Raw genomic sequence first — 16053 nt, 5'->3', positions numbered from 1 at the left:
TCTGACTGCTAGCACCTACACCTAAAAAGGATTCCTCAACAACTGCCTGTGTTTGCTTTGTTTGCCTTGTATATCAAGGGTTTGGAGATTAGCTTTAACCAGGATTAGCTTTATCTACTAGCTCTCTCACTTTTGTTACATTCGTTGAACCCGATTCTGATCTCTTTCCGTGTGTGTAAACCCAGATTTAAGTCAATGGAATCATTTCAGATTTATACCACGGGAACAGAGTTCAGCATCTGGCTCTCTGGATATATTGTTTGGTAAGTGATTATTTCTCTGATGTTTGACTTAGTTATTTACAACAGATTTCTGCCTGTCCCTGTGCTGTTCAGCAGCCTTTTGGCCAGGACTGCCAGAATAAAGTCCTGATTTGGGTTTAATTTTGCCTATGCAGGTTAATTTTTTCATTGCACATAATTTGTAATGATAGAAAAGTTCAGGAAGACACCTAGTGCACTATGGACAAATTTTGCATTTAAGAGTCAGGTAGTAAAGGAACATTTTGCTCTAAAAGTCATGTATCACAATAGAGTTTCATTATCCAGTCAATAAAAGGTAGTCTGTTAGTTATCCTGGTTAAAGCATGAACACTACAGCAAATGTTTTGTGGGGGGTTTATAATTTGCAAAGGGAAGAACAGGCACCTACCACAGAAATTCATTCAAGGTTTTAAATTTAACGGAAAGTCATTTTTCCCATCCATCTGCCTTTTTAAATAGAAATAGTCAGTGTCTCAATCTACATGTTAACCTTCTGAAAACATAAAAAGCCCTAGTACAAGCACACTGTAGGATAATGCACAGATAATACAAACATTCATTTTATTCAACTAACAGTGCTTAATCTACCAAGCAAAATCACCATCATTACTTTATTCTAAGCTTGCAAATTTTGCTCAGATAGTGGTAAATTATTTCAGATTAAGTGCCATATTATTTTGTCCATAAAACTGTATCACTGACACCTTCTTTTGCATACACTGTGTTGTAAGTGGTGGGGCCTTTTTCTTCAGATCAGCTGAATTCTAAAAGATGTAAAATGCTCACCAAATGACACTCCAAAAACTGCAGGGGAAACGGGCTTTGTACAACATACTCCTTCTGAATAAATCCTCCTATTTCCATTAGCACAAGTGCCAGTTATTCTTCTATTGCAAGTGATATTGATAATCCCTATAAGGCTAGTGATAGCCTCACATGTCAAGTGACCACTAAAACTTCCCCCCTCCCCCAATACAAATTCCAAAAGTTTAGCACAGCTTCAAAATTTAAATCAAGCAAAACAGTTAGTTAAAAAACAGACTGATAAACGTAATTTGGGGAGGGGAGAGGAGTGTACACAAACACAAGAGAGAGAACATATATAATACCAGAATACTGGGCCACAGCATTAGGTTTTAAATACCATTAACTGCATGAGTTGCAAGCCACAGATCCATGAGTAAGCTATGCTGATCATCCCAAATGAGTGCCTATAAAACCTTTATACCATACCACTAACAACATGTATTCTACCAAAAAAAAAATTGGAAACATTTTCGAGAGTTTGAAAGGAATATTAGTAGTAATGGATTTTATATCGCTTTATCTATAAAGCCAGGCTGCCTTAGTATCATAAATCAACTTTTCAGGTTTTATAGGCAGAGAAAAATTACAACTAAAGCATTTTAGAAAACTGTATAAATGACCTAAAAAGCTTTTCCATATATAATATAATTTTAAAGTCAGATTCCTCCAGATAATCAAGATTAGAAGCAAGTGACCAGCACTTTAGCCACTATTCCTCTGTATGACTACTAGCATGTCAAACCTTCAGCTCAAAGAGGTGCCTTTTTATCCCCTCCCTGCTCCCCCTTTTTTAAAACATATCAGTCTTAAAATTGTTTCCCTTTTTGCCCCCTCCAGATATGGAATTCCACCCGTCCCCCACAAGATTACACTGGCCCAAACGCCAGGATGGCCAATATTCTTTCCTGGATGGGTATGTCGCAACCCAAAAGTGCTAGAAATGAGTGCTAGACATCACAGTAAAGAGAATACTCCACCAAGTTTTCCAAATAGCATTTATGTTTAGCTTTGGAAGGTCTTAAGATATCATACCTTAACATCAAAATATTATTGTGATGAATGTGCTGCGCAGTCAACACAGAGCAGTGTGATGAATTTACTAAGGGTGAATCTGCTGCTGTTCTCCTGGCTCCTGACTGGATCATGACAGGTCAGCCAGAAAGGGAAGATCAATGGCAGCTGGGAAGATAGCTGGAGACCTGGAGGAACATGCACAAAAGTAGCTGTTCCCTGTGGCTATTCACGGTCACTGAATGGGCGTACAAAGTTGCCTTCACACAGTTAGGTCTATCTCAGTTTAAGGGTAACAGGACTCATGTACATATTAATGTAAATAAACAAGGTATACTATACCTGACTTCACAACATCAATTTCTCTCCAGCAACTGAAAGTGACCTGTTGCAAGGTTCCAAAATTGACTACTGCTTAGCCAAGGGGAAACACTGTGTACTGAACATCTATTTTAGATAACGTTAAGGGATTCTCTCTTCCTCTAAGGCTCGTACAGCTGGACTCATGGTACTAAGGGAGTTTAATTTTTGCTGGCAAAGTGATGAAAAAAACAGTACATATCTAAGACAGTTTTCCTGTAAAATATGTAGCATATACAAAATACATGCTGGTGTGGTATAGCAAAAAACATTTATTAGCACTCAGTTGGGATGACCTGCATAATTCACTCATGGATTTGACACTCATGAGCAACATGAGCACCAGCATGTTTTAAAAACCTTTATACTCTATGCCACATCATCATGCATAACGCTTATACAGAAAACATCTGCAAAGTGTGTGTGCACGGGTGTACATTATAGCTGGTGAAGGTAGCAATACCTGACACTTTCCATTGTAAGATCTTGTTTTCTTTTGCTTATAACTGTGCCAAACTTTAACCATTTGCGCTGAAATTTTCCAAGCCAAGCATCTTCCTTAGGCTGAGGTTTCTTAGAAAATTTCAACAAAAACAATTCTGACACTTCTCAGGAGTATGGGAAAAAAATGTTGATTTTCTCATGTTAAAACATTTTTTACAACCATTTTATTGAGAAGCTATAGCACCTCCATGCTTTGGAGAAGGGACTTGAAATTTGGCAAAGGGGTTGTCCTATTGCCAAGGGTGTGGATTTTTGCTGTCCCTGTGAAAATCTGCTCAAATTTGGCCAAGTTATGAGCCAGTTTGGCAGCCAGACACCTCAAAGATTGTTTGCACTGAACATGCAGGGGCTAAGCAGGACTTTCACCACATTTCCTCCTCCCGGCAGCCAAGGACTGCTGTAATACCAGGCACAGGAACAAAGACGGTTTCTCCTGTGGTCTCAATGTTCCCCTGTTGGCATCCAAGCAGTAAGCAGGAGGAGGAACTAGCTTGATTAGAATGCAGAGAAGTGAGCAGTTAGGCTGGGACATGGAGCTGAGGGTAAGGAAGAAGACTGTGACTCAGACAAGGACATGCCAGTCGACAGCAGAAAATGAAAACCTAGTACTGCTATCAGTTAGTCCCTGATGTCAAGAGGCAGAAGCCTGTGCTGTGGATATAAAGTTCCCAACACTCTGATGAACAATGTGGAAGTCAAAATGGTTCAACATGATGAAATTTGTTTTTTCAGATTTTTCCTTTTAAAATATCACATACAAAAAGCTACATTTAAAAGAATGTTAAAATCAAGTACTCAAAAGTTAGGAAGTGATAGAATTGTGGTTGCCTGTAAACCCGTAATTTGCTCCCCTTGTGTGTATGCATTATGATAGTCTTTAATTACATGATGACAATTGTTTTTTCCTACGGGACCCTCACCCCCCTTCAGTGCACAGGATGAACCAAGCTCAGGGAATGAATCTGCACAGAGAAGGAAGCTGTGGTCTACAGCAGAGGTTCCCAACCGGGGGAACACATACCCCTGGGGGGTATGCAGAGGTCTTCCAGGCGGTACATCAACTAATCTAGATAATTGGCCTAGTTTTACACCAGGCTACATAAAAAGCACTAGTGAAGTCAGTACAAATAAAAATTTCATACAGTGACTTTTATACTGCTCTATATACTATTCACTGAAATGTAAGTACAGTATTTATATTCCAGTGGATTTATTTTATAATTGTATAGTAAAAATGAGAAAGTACGCACTTTTCCAGTAATAATGTACCGTGACACTTTTGTATTTTTATGTCTGATTTTTGTAAGGAAGTACTTTTTAAATGAGGTGAAACTTGGGTTATATGACGCAAAACAGACTCCTGAAGGGGTACAGTGGTCTGGAAAGGTTGAGAAACACTGGTCCGTAGGACCCCATTCTTCATTTGTTGTAGAAATTGGAAGATGTGCAATAGGTGAGGAAGGGAACTGCAAGAAGAGAAAGGATTATTTCATAGTTAAGGCATTTGAATGCTGCCCTGAAGAACTGGATTCTATTCCTGCCTTTGCCACAAAATTCCTGTGTGATGCTGGGCACGTCACTTAAACCAAACTTTTCACAAGTGATCACTGACTATCTGAATGCCCAACCTGCACTTGCCTGATTTGCAGAAGTGCTGAGCACTCTGAGCTGCAACTGAAGTCAATGAAAACTCTGCTCTGAGCAAATAAAAATGATATAAAATGCTGAGTTCTCTGAAAAAAACCAAGCCTTGAGCATCCAAAATTACTGGATACTTTTGACCTTAATCTCTGTCTCAGTTTGTCATTTCTGAAATGGAATACCACCCTTTGGCCTCACAGTAGTTTTGTGAAGACAAATTAATTAATGTTTGTGAAGCACTCTGATACTACAGGGATGAGCACCACAGAAACCCCCCCAGGAGAAAATTTATAATTCTATATTCAGAGCAGGGTTTGAATGGTGTACAGTAAATAAGGCATGGGGCTACATATGGAACAATGAGAATAAAACATGATACTGAATAGCTCTTCACTGAGTAAGTACCATCCTTCCTGTGTACTGAATAAGGGAGGGGTCCTGTGAAAAAAAAAGTGTGTGATCATATAATTCTACACTGTAACATTATGCACATGCATAAGAAGGCCAAATTAACATTGCCCATGCAATATACATTTATAATTACACAAAAAGGTGCGTTAACAAGGGGAAGGTTGCAAAAACAAGCACTCAGATGTTAGGAAATGCCAGGATTAAGTTTCCATATGAAACCTTAACATTCTTTTAATGTAGATTTTGTATCTTTCACATATATAAAATATATATAAAACACACAAATTACACACACACAAATACATATTCCAATGGTATAAAACATACACTTCTACAGAATTCAGACAATCACTACAGTAGTATGTATTTGTGTATAATTTGTGTGTAACAAAAAAATTAAGTGCATGTATACGGCAATGTAAAATTTATTCATAGTTCTCCAAAACTGTGTGGCTATTACCAGATTCAATAATCACATAATACCAGTATAGAACCAACACCACAAAGTCTATTTCTGAATATCTGTCTTTTGCTTCGGGTGCCAACTTAGTAATATTTTATAATATTGATCTTAAAGCTTGCAATGAATATTCTTCACTTCATGCTATCTGGTGGTAGTTCGGTACTGATGTTGAAGGCACTTGTGTTAGTTGATAATTTATTAATAAGATTACCACTACCATTGAGAACTCCTGGTGACCTCTTAATTGCAGTTGCTATGAATCTACAAAGCAAGCACTGCAATTTTAATGTTGCTCCTATACATCACTTTTAGCTATCACAATGCTCAGTTACATGGCAAAAGTGACAAAGTTCCTTAGTGATGAAATTTTATTAGATTTAAAGATGGCTTTTATCTTACAAAAAATAAAGACAAACATTCTAAAATTATTCCATTCTGTTTCACTAGGAAAAAAAAGCACAATGAGTTTGTGTCTACTTCATATTCTGAATGCTGAAATTTGAATTGCTCTGGGTATACTTTTCTACATATTTGACACTCATGTTTTGATGACCTAATTTGACTTCACTTAACTGCAAGTGAAAATTTGTGTTTTATTGGTCTTAGAAGCAGTATCCTCTGGTGATGTCGACTAGAAAATACAAACCCAAGGCCACATTTAGTCCGCTTATTCCAGGGTTCATTTTGGCTCCCAATATGTAAGTGGCAGTTGTATGTGGATCTAAAGTGCCCACAGTAAAGAAGAAACTCACCATTCTAACTACTTCAGGGTAAGTCTGCTCTGTCAAACAGCCTCTGCTTATTGTAATGTAGTCCACCAGTTCATTAAGAGTGGAGCGCTTGTATTCTTTCATTTTAAGGTCTGATAGTGTGTCCATGAAGTCAAAAATTACACAGCACTGCTGAAGTTTCTTTAGGAACAGTTCAGGCTGCTCTGAAGATGGAACGTCTATGAAACAAGAAAGGAAATCTTTGTGAGTCTGGCATCTTTTTATATGAAACAGGAATTCTTTTTGAAGAGCAATTTCAAAAGAAAGCAGTGTTCCATACAGTTTTCATAAAACAGTGCTCAACCTAACAATTAAACCCTTTGTAGAAATTTCATGAGTAGTTAGTAGTTGAGATCTTGGATACCGCATGTACCACTATATTTAATTTTTTGCTTTTAAAAAGTAACATTTACCAGATCTCCAAGACTTAGAGGAGAGTATAAACATACCTACATATAAGATCTAATCCTGCAAGCTGCTCAGAAATCAAGTATCACCGATTTCACTGGAAACTGAGGATGCTCAGCACCTCACAGGATCAGAGCCACAGTTAGCTTACACTATAAAGAAGGAAGAAAGTTCTAAAACTTGATATTTCTATCTGCTCGATCTGAATTAATCTTTATATTTCAAAAAGTGCTGTACCATACAGCAATGAATAAATCTATGACTTTCCGAACAAATTTCCACAGTCCCATTAATTTTTATTCCCATGTTGACATTTTCTGTAATAAAATCAATTGTAATTTTGCAGTAGCCAATGAAGCTTTTCTGTTATCGAATCCTGCCAAAGCAGCAGAATATGCTATCCTTTACATATAGTTTATATTTGAACACCCTTCTCCCAAAGTAGAAAAGTATTCTTGGCTGATAAAGTAAGTGTGTATATATATTTGCTGCTTTTCTCTGTTTTGCCAGTCTTACTGGATTAGTCGCTAAGCAAAACTACATGAAATAACAATGGACTCAACAGCACTACCATAAATGTGCTCAAATACTTGACAGTTTCTATTTTATTCACAGTGGCAGGTTAGTTACCTTATTAAACATTATTTAAAAAGAATATGTAGTAAAATTAGTTTATCTGATTTTAATGTACACAAGGGGCTAATGATGATAATAGACAAATTATAGCCTTGATATTAAACAGAAAAGATGCCAAGCAACCGAGGAAGCTACCTCCTCACCTTCCACCCCATTTTTTTTTTTTTTTTAAAGAAACTGCAGCTTAGCTCAAGAGGTTTACACAGCAGGATGGACTTAGTGATCTTCAAAGAAATGCTACAAATAAAACATGCAAGCTTATTCTATTCAGCTTTCAGCTAGAAACAGTATAACACTCCATAAATTTGAAACGCATACTGTCTTAATAATCTGCTTTAAAAGATCAACTATATCACACTTTCTTCTCTTAATACAAGTCATATCTTTTACATGGTCCACATTTCTTAAACAGGGATGCACAAATATAAAGGAGGACCAGCATTTGGCCCACTGGTGTGGTTTTTTTTGTTTTGTTTTTTAATCTTCAGGGTATTGTGTTGATCAGATTAAAAAATACTTGGAAAACATGGGAAATTGAGAAGTATAGTATATTTTGGAATAAAGCACATTAATTGAAGATTTAAATTAAAATTATATACATCTATGCCTAATTTCATGTTTAAAAAACTTGTAAATTTTACAAAAGTAAATCCTTGCAAAACAAAACAGATTAATCTTGACTCTTCCTCAAATTATTAAAGGCTCAAATTCATATTAATATACTGAAGGACTGCACAATTGTATTTTATTTTGAAGTGTTGAATAAGAGATGCTTCCTAATCCACTACACATTCATTATTTTGCATTGGTATAATCTTAAAACAAACAAACAAACAAACAAAAACAGTGAAGATATTGGATTGCTGTAGAAACAAAAAATACGTAAATATGGCTGACATTCTGCATTAAAATATATAAATCTGACATGGCAAAGCTCAATACCCTCTGCAATTTCTTCCTGTACGTGTAGCGCTTATGGAGCAATTATAGATTCCATCAGACCCTCAACCTCCTTGCTACACAGAATAACCCCTGTCGTGGACAAGCTGAATTGCAGATAGTTGGTTTTATTCCAGATCTCAGATTTTGCCAGGCATTTAGTGAGCTCTGCAATAGCTGTGTCTGAGTCAAAGGAGAAGATGTCAGATAGGTGTCAGCAATGTACTAATGATACTGCAATTTATATCGTGTTCTAATTCCACACAACACATTCCCAGAGGCTCTGTATAGATGTTGAACAGAAGATGAAACAGATTGGAGTCTTGCAAATCTCCACAAATAAGAACCTTTGAGATGGAGCAGCCAATCACCACCACTTTCTGAAAATTATCGGAAAGCAATGAGCAGAACACCATTTAAAGCTATTCCAGCCATTTTGACAAAGTTACACAGCCGTATCAGCAAGCGCTAAAATCTGATAACAAGTCAAGGGATATCAATAAAGGTATTTGGCCTTTGCCCATTGCACAAGAAGATCAACAACTTCCATTAGTACCACTTCCAGTCTAAAATGTCACCAAATAAGGTCAGGGGCTTCAGGAAGCTAGATACCTGTCATGTTTTCATGTTGCCATTTTCTTGATGATCTTTCAAAAAGGGACCTTCAAGAATAAGACTGGGAGGTGGCTGATTGGAGTTCAGAATTTGCTTCTTCAGTAATGGCCTAACTATAGTGTGTTTGAGGGATTCTGGAACCCAGTCTTCGCTGAGATAGGCACTAACAATCTCTTCCAAAACATAAGCTATGGTTCAAATGGGGTAGTTGGTATCTATCTATTGTATTTAGGTGTATTTCAGTATTATTTTCACAACATATATAATGCTTAGTTCTAGCATGTCATCTTTTTCAAAACCTTTTATAATTCACTATGTTTCTTTCCAACTTGCATATTGCATCAGTAAAACCTATGATGTTATATACATACATGTGTGTATCTATTTTTATATAAAATTGTGTATCTGTTTTTTTGTGGATGGGAAGGTAGGGGTATGGGTCTATATTAGGATAGGCGCTGACTCCATAAATGTCTAGCCCTGGAGCACCCATGGAAAAAAATTAGCAGGTCCTTAGCACCCACCAGCAGTAGGGATGTAAATAGGGTTTAAAAATAGTAACCATGTAACCTATTAAACTTCTATCGCTTAAACGGTTAACCATTAAGGAGTTGACATAGGTGAGGAACTAGGACCCCAAGTTTTATATGGGGTCCCAGATGCCAGGGGTTAAAAAGGCACCACAATAATTGTTAATCTCAAAGTTCTCTCAATTAAAATCTTGGGGAGAAAATAAATTATATTTTCCAAAGCAGAAACTACAGAGAATTCTAGATGATTCTATGCAAGACACACTGCATCATAAAACACACTAAAACTCAGTCATTATAGACTTTTTGTAATCAGCACACAAATTATGAAAACTCTTCTCGATCTAGTTCTTCTTTAAGAAGCAAATCATCATTTAAGCAACCAATTAGAACAGTGATCAATTCCTGGGGAAAACCTAAATGCAACACAGTTTTGAAATTGCTCTTGGCAGTTCTGTTGGGAAGGGAACAATGAACTCTCCAAGGATAAAGGTAACAAAGGAATTTGGGAAGCAGGATGCGCTCAACACAAGAGGAAATGGGTCAGCAGAAATCAACAAATTTATCTTCCACGTTAAAGTTATTTTGTGTTGCCAGTTCCCATTACTTCAGTTCAGTTTTCCATCACGAGAGGTCAGTTTGTTAAAAGACTGCCGTCTGTGAACAGAGGTCCAAAGATGCTGCTGTATAATCTTTTAATCTTTCTAAGGAATGGACTGGAGAGGAGATGATGAAAGACTTTCAGTGCAAAATAGTATGGGGCAAGGGAACTGTCAGCTTCCCTCTGCTGATAATCTTACAGGCAGCCTCTCTCTACCAATGGACCTCCAAATCCAGTTTACTATTACTGTCACAGTCTACCACACTGAAATGGTGATCGCATATTAATTATTTGTGCTGAAAATAAGGTAAAACTACATACAGATTTCTAGTTATGAATAAGAAATTGATGTTTACTTGGGGTATGTTGGCATGCATAACTACATACCTTATAAAAATCACTACTGCACATCAAAGCAGTAGCAGATTTCTCAAGATACACAGCAATAATCATGTCATAATAAGATCAAAGGGATAGACTAGACCCAATTGATTTTAACTTGTGTTAATAATACCTGCATTTTACCAAGGAAATAAGGAAGATCTGAAAAAGAGCAGGTAAAAGTGAGGAAGAATAAAACATGCCAACTAAGAACAGAAATCACTTCCTCTATAGTCAAATTGCAATTTCCAGCAGAAATAAAACTTGTAATATTCAGTGTAACTAAATTTAGAGCTCAAAATTTAGTTACACTGAATATTACAAGTTTTATTTATTTGCAGTTATAAAGATTAGGGTACTCACAAAGGTCAGATGTTTGCTATAACAGACTACTGTAAAACAACCTCCCTGCAAAACACACTATAAATACAAATCAAGTGGGCGATGCATGCCATTACTCGTATGTTTAAGACACACCAGAAGGTATGGTTTTCTTTTCAGTAAAAAAGAAAAGAAAAAGAAAGAATCATTTCTTTTGGGTGGTTGTGGGAATCTTCACCTTGAAACCTTTAAAGAAAATGACCCTTGAGGGGTGAAGAGCTTGAAGGTTTCCCCTTTAGCTATTTAAAACACGTAACAGAGAATATTCATAAACTTCAGTGAACTTAATTCATCTGGAAATCCGATATGAAAATAATCAGTAACCTGTAACAAAAATCAGTATGAATCACACAGTTATAACCAAATCAAAATAAGAGATTATAATAGAAACGCTTGGGCAACCTTATCTGTAGTTCTCATTAGAACTCCCGGAATAGTAACTCTAAAACATTTGAAATATTTCAGTCATGTTAGCTTTTAATTGCTTTTCCTCAAACTAAATAATCCCAATACCAACCTGCATACCCCTTTCCCTTTGTTATTTTTGTTACCCTACACTATATTCTTGTAAATTTAACCATGTCTTTTTTAAAAGAAGGGGATCAAAATTTGACGTTATACTATTATTGTGGACACAACAATGCTTTATAAAATATACTGTAGTACAACACCTTTGTATTTACATAATATGACACTCTTGATACTGAACATATATTTTATGAACAAATTAAAAGTATATTCTTGAGAATTAGGTAGAAGAATGAGTTTGTGCACTAGCTGTTCGCTTTCAGAGAGCTGGCTTCAAATCCTTCTTAAGGTCACAAATGGAAGTGAGTTACGGTGACACTAGTCATCATTTTACAAATTACAAAACCATCACACAATTTGGGACAGATTGGCAGTCTCTACTCAATAGGGGCCTGCGAACAGAACAAAACAAAAGGGTTGCAGATTGCAAATGAAATGTTTGGAACGTGTGCAGTAAAAACTGCAAAATGCCCACCAATACTATGATTGCCCCAAATCAATGCTACCAGACTACTTGTTTTCATTAGTACTAACTTCATCCTCTAAGTGTTTTGAAGGCAGCTATTACTTTCACAACATTCATTATGTGGATTAACTATCTTGTGCATAAACAATAAATATCAGCCCCCTCGCATGGACGGAGTTGAGGTCAGGTCCCATGAATTTTAACCTCTGTAAAGGAGTTAATGTCAATTTTTGTGCATTAATTTGAAAGCCCAGATTCTGAAATAGATGGCTGATTCGTAGGGCTTCACCGAAGGGAACGTGCCCTGAGGAGACAATCGTCCAGGTAAGGATAATCATGATGCCCTGGGAGCGTAAGTAGGCCGCCACTATGGAGAAGACCTTGGAGAATACTCTGGGAGCCAAAGAGAGGCCAAAAGGGAGTATTCTGTACTGGCAGTGGTCTTGGCCTAGTGTGAACCTGAGGTCTCATCTATGACTTGGTATGATAGAAATGTGGAAAGATCAAGGACTGAGAACCAGTCTCCTGGAATAACTGTTGCTAATTGACCATCTTGAATTTCTGAGCCTTGACAAATTTGTTGAGCACTCTGAGGTCTAGTATGGGTCTCCATACTCCCTTTTTCTTCAGTATCACGAATTAGTGAGAATAGAAGCCTTTGCCTCTTAGATGTGTGGACACTGATTCTATGGCTCCTATGTTGAAGAAATGGCTTCTCTCCTGTTGCAGCAAGCTCTCATGAGAAGGGTCCCTGAAGAAGGTCAGGGGTGTTTTTTGGGAGGAAAGGAGGTGAAATGCACGGAGTACCTATTTCAAATAATCTCCAGCACCTATTTGTTGGAGGTTATCCATTCCCCGATGCTGCAGAATGGGGTGAGATGGCATCCAATGGGGTGAGATGGGTGAGGTTTTCCAGCATCAGTCAGTGTTGAGGAGAGTGGTGTATGAGCACCTCAACCAACCTGTCAAAACTGTTGCTTTGAGGAGGAAGGTTGAGAGGAAGTAGATGGAGATCCCGACTGTTTCTGTCTGGGGAACCTGGAGATACGCTGGAGGGCAGGGATAAGATACAGAGGGACCTAGACAAATTGGAGGATTGGGCCAAAAGAAATCTGATGAGGTTCAATAAGGATAAGTGCAGGGTCCTGCACTTAGGACGGAAGAACCCAATGCACAGCTACAGACTAGGGACCGAATGGCTAGGCAGCAGTTCTGCGGAAAAAGACCTAGGGGTGACAGTGGACGAGAAGCTGGATATGAGTCAGCAGTGTGCCCTTGTTGCCAAGAAGGCCAATGGCATTTTGGGATGTATAAGTAGGGGCATAGCGAGCAGATCGAGGGACGTGATCGTTCCCCTCTATTCGACATTGGTGAGGCCTCATCTGGAGTACTGTGTCCAGTTTTGGGCCCCACACTACAAGAAGGATGTGGATAAATTGTGGAGAGAGTCCAGCGAAGGGCAACAAAAATGATTAGGGGTCTGGAACACATGACTTATGAGGAGAGGCTGAGGGAGCTGGGATTGTTTAGTCTGCAGAAGAGAAGAATGAGGGGGGATTTGATAGCTGCTTTCAACTACCTGAGAGGTAGTTCCAGAGAGGATGGTTCTAGACTATTCTCAGTGGTGGAAGAGGACAGGACAAGGAGTAATGATCTCAAGTTGCAGTGGGGGAGGTTCAGGTTGGATATTAGGAAAAACTTTTTCACTAGGAGGGTGGTGAAACACTGGAATGTGTTGCCTAGGGAGGTGGTGGAATCTCCTTCCTTAGAAGTTTTTAAGGTCAGGCTTGACAAAGCCCTGGCTGGGATGATTTAATTGGGTATGGGTCCTGCTTTTGAGCAGGGGGTTGGACTAGATGACCTCCTGAGGTCCCTTCCAACCCTGATATTCTATGATTCTATGACTTCTTCCTCTGAGGTTCATATCACCTTTGAGATGATATTGCAACAAATGGGGTTTAAATGACAGCTGATGGCTATACTTTCTCTTATACTCTTATGTATTTTAAGGTGTGGAGGGATGAGTCAGTCCTTCCAGCAAATAGTTTTGTCCCTTCAAAAGGCAGATCCCCCCACAGTTGTTTGAACCTCTTTTGGGAAGCTTAATAGGTGCAGCCAAGAGGCTCATCTCATCATGATGGCAGCAGAGATGGAATATGCTGCTCTGTCAGCTGCATCGAGTGCAGACTGGAGAGATGTATTTGCCATCAGTAGGACTTTGTTGACCATGGCCTTGAATTGTTCCTTGTGCAAATCTGGGAGACGCTCAATAAAGGAATTGAGTTTTGAATAGCTCTGGTAATCATATTTCGCCATTAAGGCTTGATAATTCGCAATGCAGAACTGAAGAGAGGCTGAGGAGTAAGTTTTCCTGCCAAAAAGTTTCAGGCGCTTCCAGTCTCGGTCGTAGGGGGTGGATTTGAAATGGTGCTGGCAGCCTTTTGTAACTATGTACACAGTGATTAAATTGGGAGGTGGGTGGGAGAAGAGAAACTCCATGTCTTTCACCGGCATATAATACTTTCTGTCAGCCTGCTTACATGTTGGTGGGACTGACACAGGGGTCTGCCATATGAGTTTGGCAGGGTCCAAGAGTGCCTCACTAACAGGGAGGGCTACTCTGGACGGGGTAGAAGAATGTAAAATATCCACTAGTTTGTGGTGCGACTCGGTCACCTCCAGTCGTGGTATCTGCAGTGCCTCTGCCACCCACTGGGTCAACTCCTGTTGAGAAGGAACTGTGGAGGGTTTCCCCCACCAGCAGCGCTGGTTTGCCTCGTGCCTTGTGCGGGCTGAACAGACACTGCTACCAAAGTTCTCTGATCAGCAGCACAGGGACGCAGACACACCTACAGTGGAGCACCCATAGAGACACTACTCGAAGAAGAAAGTGAGCTTAAGCCAAGACCAGATTTTAATTTTTAGGCTCAGGCCTGTTGATTCAGCCAGATATTTTAAATACAGATGAACAGTTTGTCTGGAAGGCAATAATCAAATTCTATTTCTCCAGATCAGGCTTTGGGTCTTCCTGAGCTATAGAACAATTCGATTTTCCTAGACTAGTGATCATAAAGGAAAATTACTCACATGCAATTTTACTTCTCCGAAGATCTCATAAGTTTCTCCCATCCAGTATATTGCACCTTGAATTCAAGACAGGCCATGAATAATCTCTGCCTATGGGTTTTTTGGCCCTCTGAAGCACCAGTAACTGAGCACAAATCACTCCTTGCCCTACACCTCAGAGCCCATTCCAACTGTCAGTGCCTCAGTCCCTAATATAACTTTCTAAATGGACCCCTTCTGACTGAAATCAGCATAAGAGTTCCTTGCAGAAGCTGCATACTAGAATTTAGAAGTTCCTGCTCCAGCTATTCTGCAATGAAACTCATCATTTTCTTATCTCTGCTGTATGCTTTTATCATTCTTCTAAACTTTTGCTAAAAGCTTCTTCGAGCCAGTAAAATGTGGTTACTTGGTGACAAGATGCTTCTTTAGGGCCTCCACGATAATTTTGGTTTATGTTCTGTTTTGATTAATCTTTGACTCTACAAAATCAAGTCTCTGCACCTGAAGTTTCAATATTGAAATTTTCTATAAAGCTATAATGCTTGACTTTGAAACTTGACACAGTGTCAACCTGGGTATTGGTCTTGAGTTACTGTTACTCGTGGGGGAATTCTGCACCAAAAAATTAAAAATTCTGTGCACAATATTTTAAAATTCTGCCAAATTCTGCAAACTTTATTTGTTAAAATAACACAATATAGTCACACCAGTTTCAATTATTTTGGTAATTCAAAATATCTGTCAGCAAGTATGTCTGTAACAACACAGACCAAAACCAAAAAGATTCTGGTAATTTTTTTTGACAGATTCCTTACTAGGTACATGAATACAGAACTTTGAGTAATTCATTTAAATTACAATTCAGAACCGTATTTCCTGCACCTGTCAGAAGCAGTGCAAAGGCTTAGGGAAGTCAGGGTAACGGAGGAGCTGAGGGAGAGGCAACGAGCCTGGAGTGAACCTGGAGGATTGTTGGGTGTGAGTGGCATATCCACAGTGGCACAGAACTCCCCCAGGAGAATACTGTTTCAACTCTTGTTAGATACATACTCATACCACTTTTGGGGGGGGGAGGCTAATCCTGCAATAGATGATGGATCAGACTCCAACTTTGCCCGAGAACAAAACATGCACAAAGGGCAAATAGTCCTTGTGTTGTAATTTGATAGTAAATATCTCAATTAAGATGTTTCAGAGGGACTGGCAGCTGGAATGGAACAGGTATAATGGGGACAAAGGGTGTTCATGTTCAAACCAGTACCCCAGATG

At 38.7% G+C, this 16053-nt stretch overlaps 1 protein-coding gene across 13 annotated transcripts in view; it reads right to left on the bottom strand.

The window, feature by feature from the left end:
* PPP2R5E (protein phosphatase 2 regulatory subunit B'epsilon) overlaps nucleotides 1-16053 on the bottom strand; it is a 108933-nt gene that overhangs the window by 36675 nt on the left and 56205 nt on the right. For all 13 annotated transcript variants that reach the window (XR_012159591.2, XR_012159593.2, XR_012159592.2 and 10 more), the window contains one exon: nucleotides 6213-6409. Coding sequence is in view for 9 of the 13 variants with exons in the window: in XM_073349889.2 (XP_073205990.1) it covers nucleotides 6213-6409 (197 nt within the window). In the remaining 4 variants the exon portion in view is untranslated. The remainder of the gene's footprint in view (nucleotides 1-6212; nucleotides 6410-16053) is intronic.

The sequence above is a fragment of the Lepidochelys kempii genome, chromosome 6 (assembly GCF_965140285.1).
Source record: "Lepidochelys kempii isolate rLepKem1 chromosome 6, rLepKem1.hap1, whole genome shotgun sequence".
NCBI lineage: Eukaryota > Metazoa > Chordata > Testudines > Cheloniidae > Lepidochelys > Lepidochelys kempii.
This window is presented reverse-complemented; position numbering and strand designations above follow the sequence as displayed.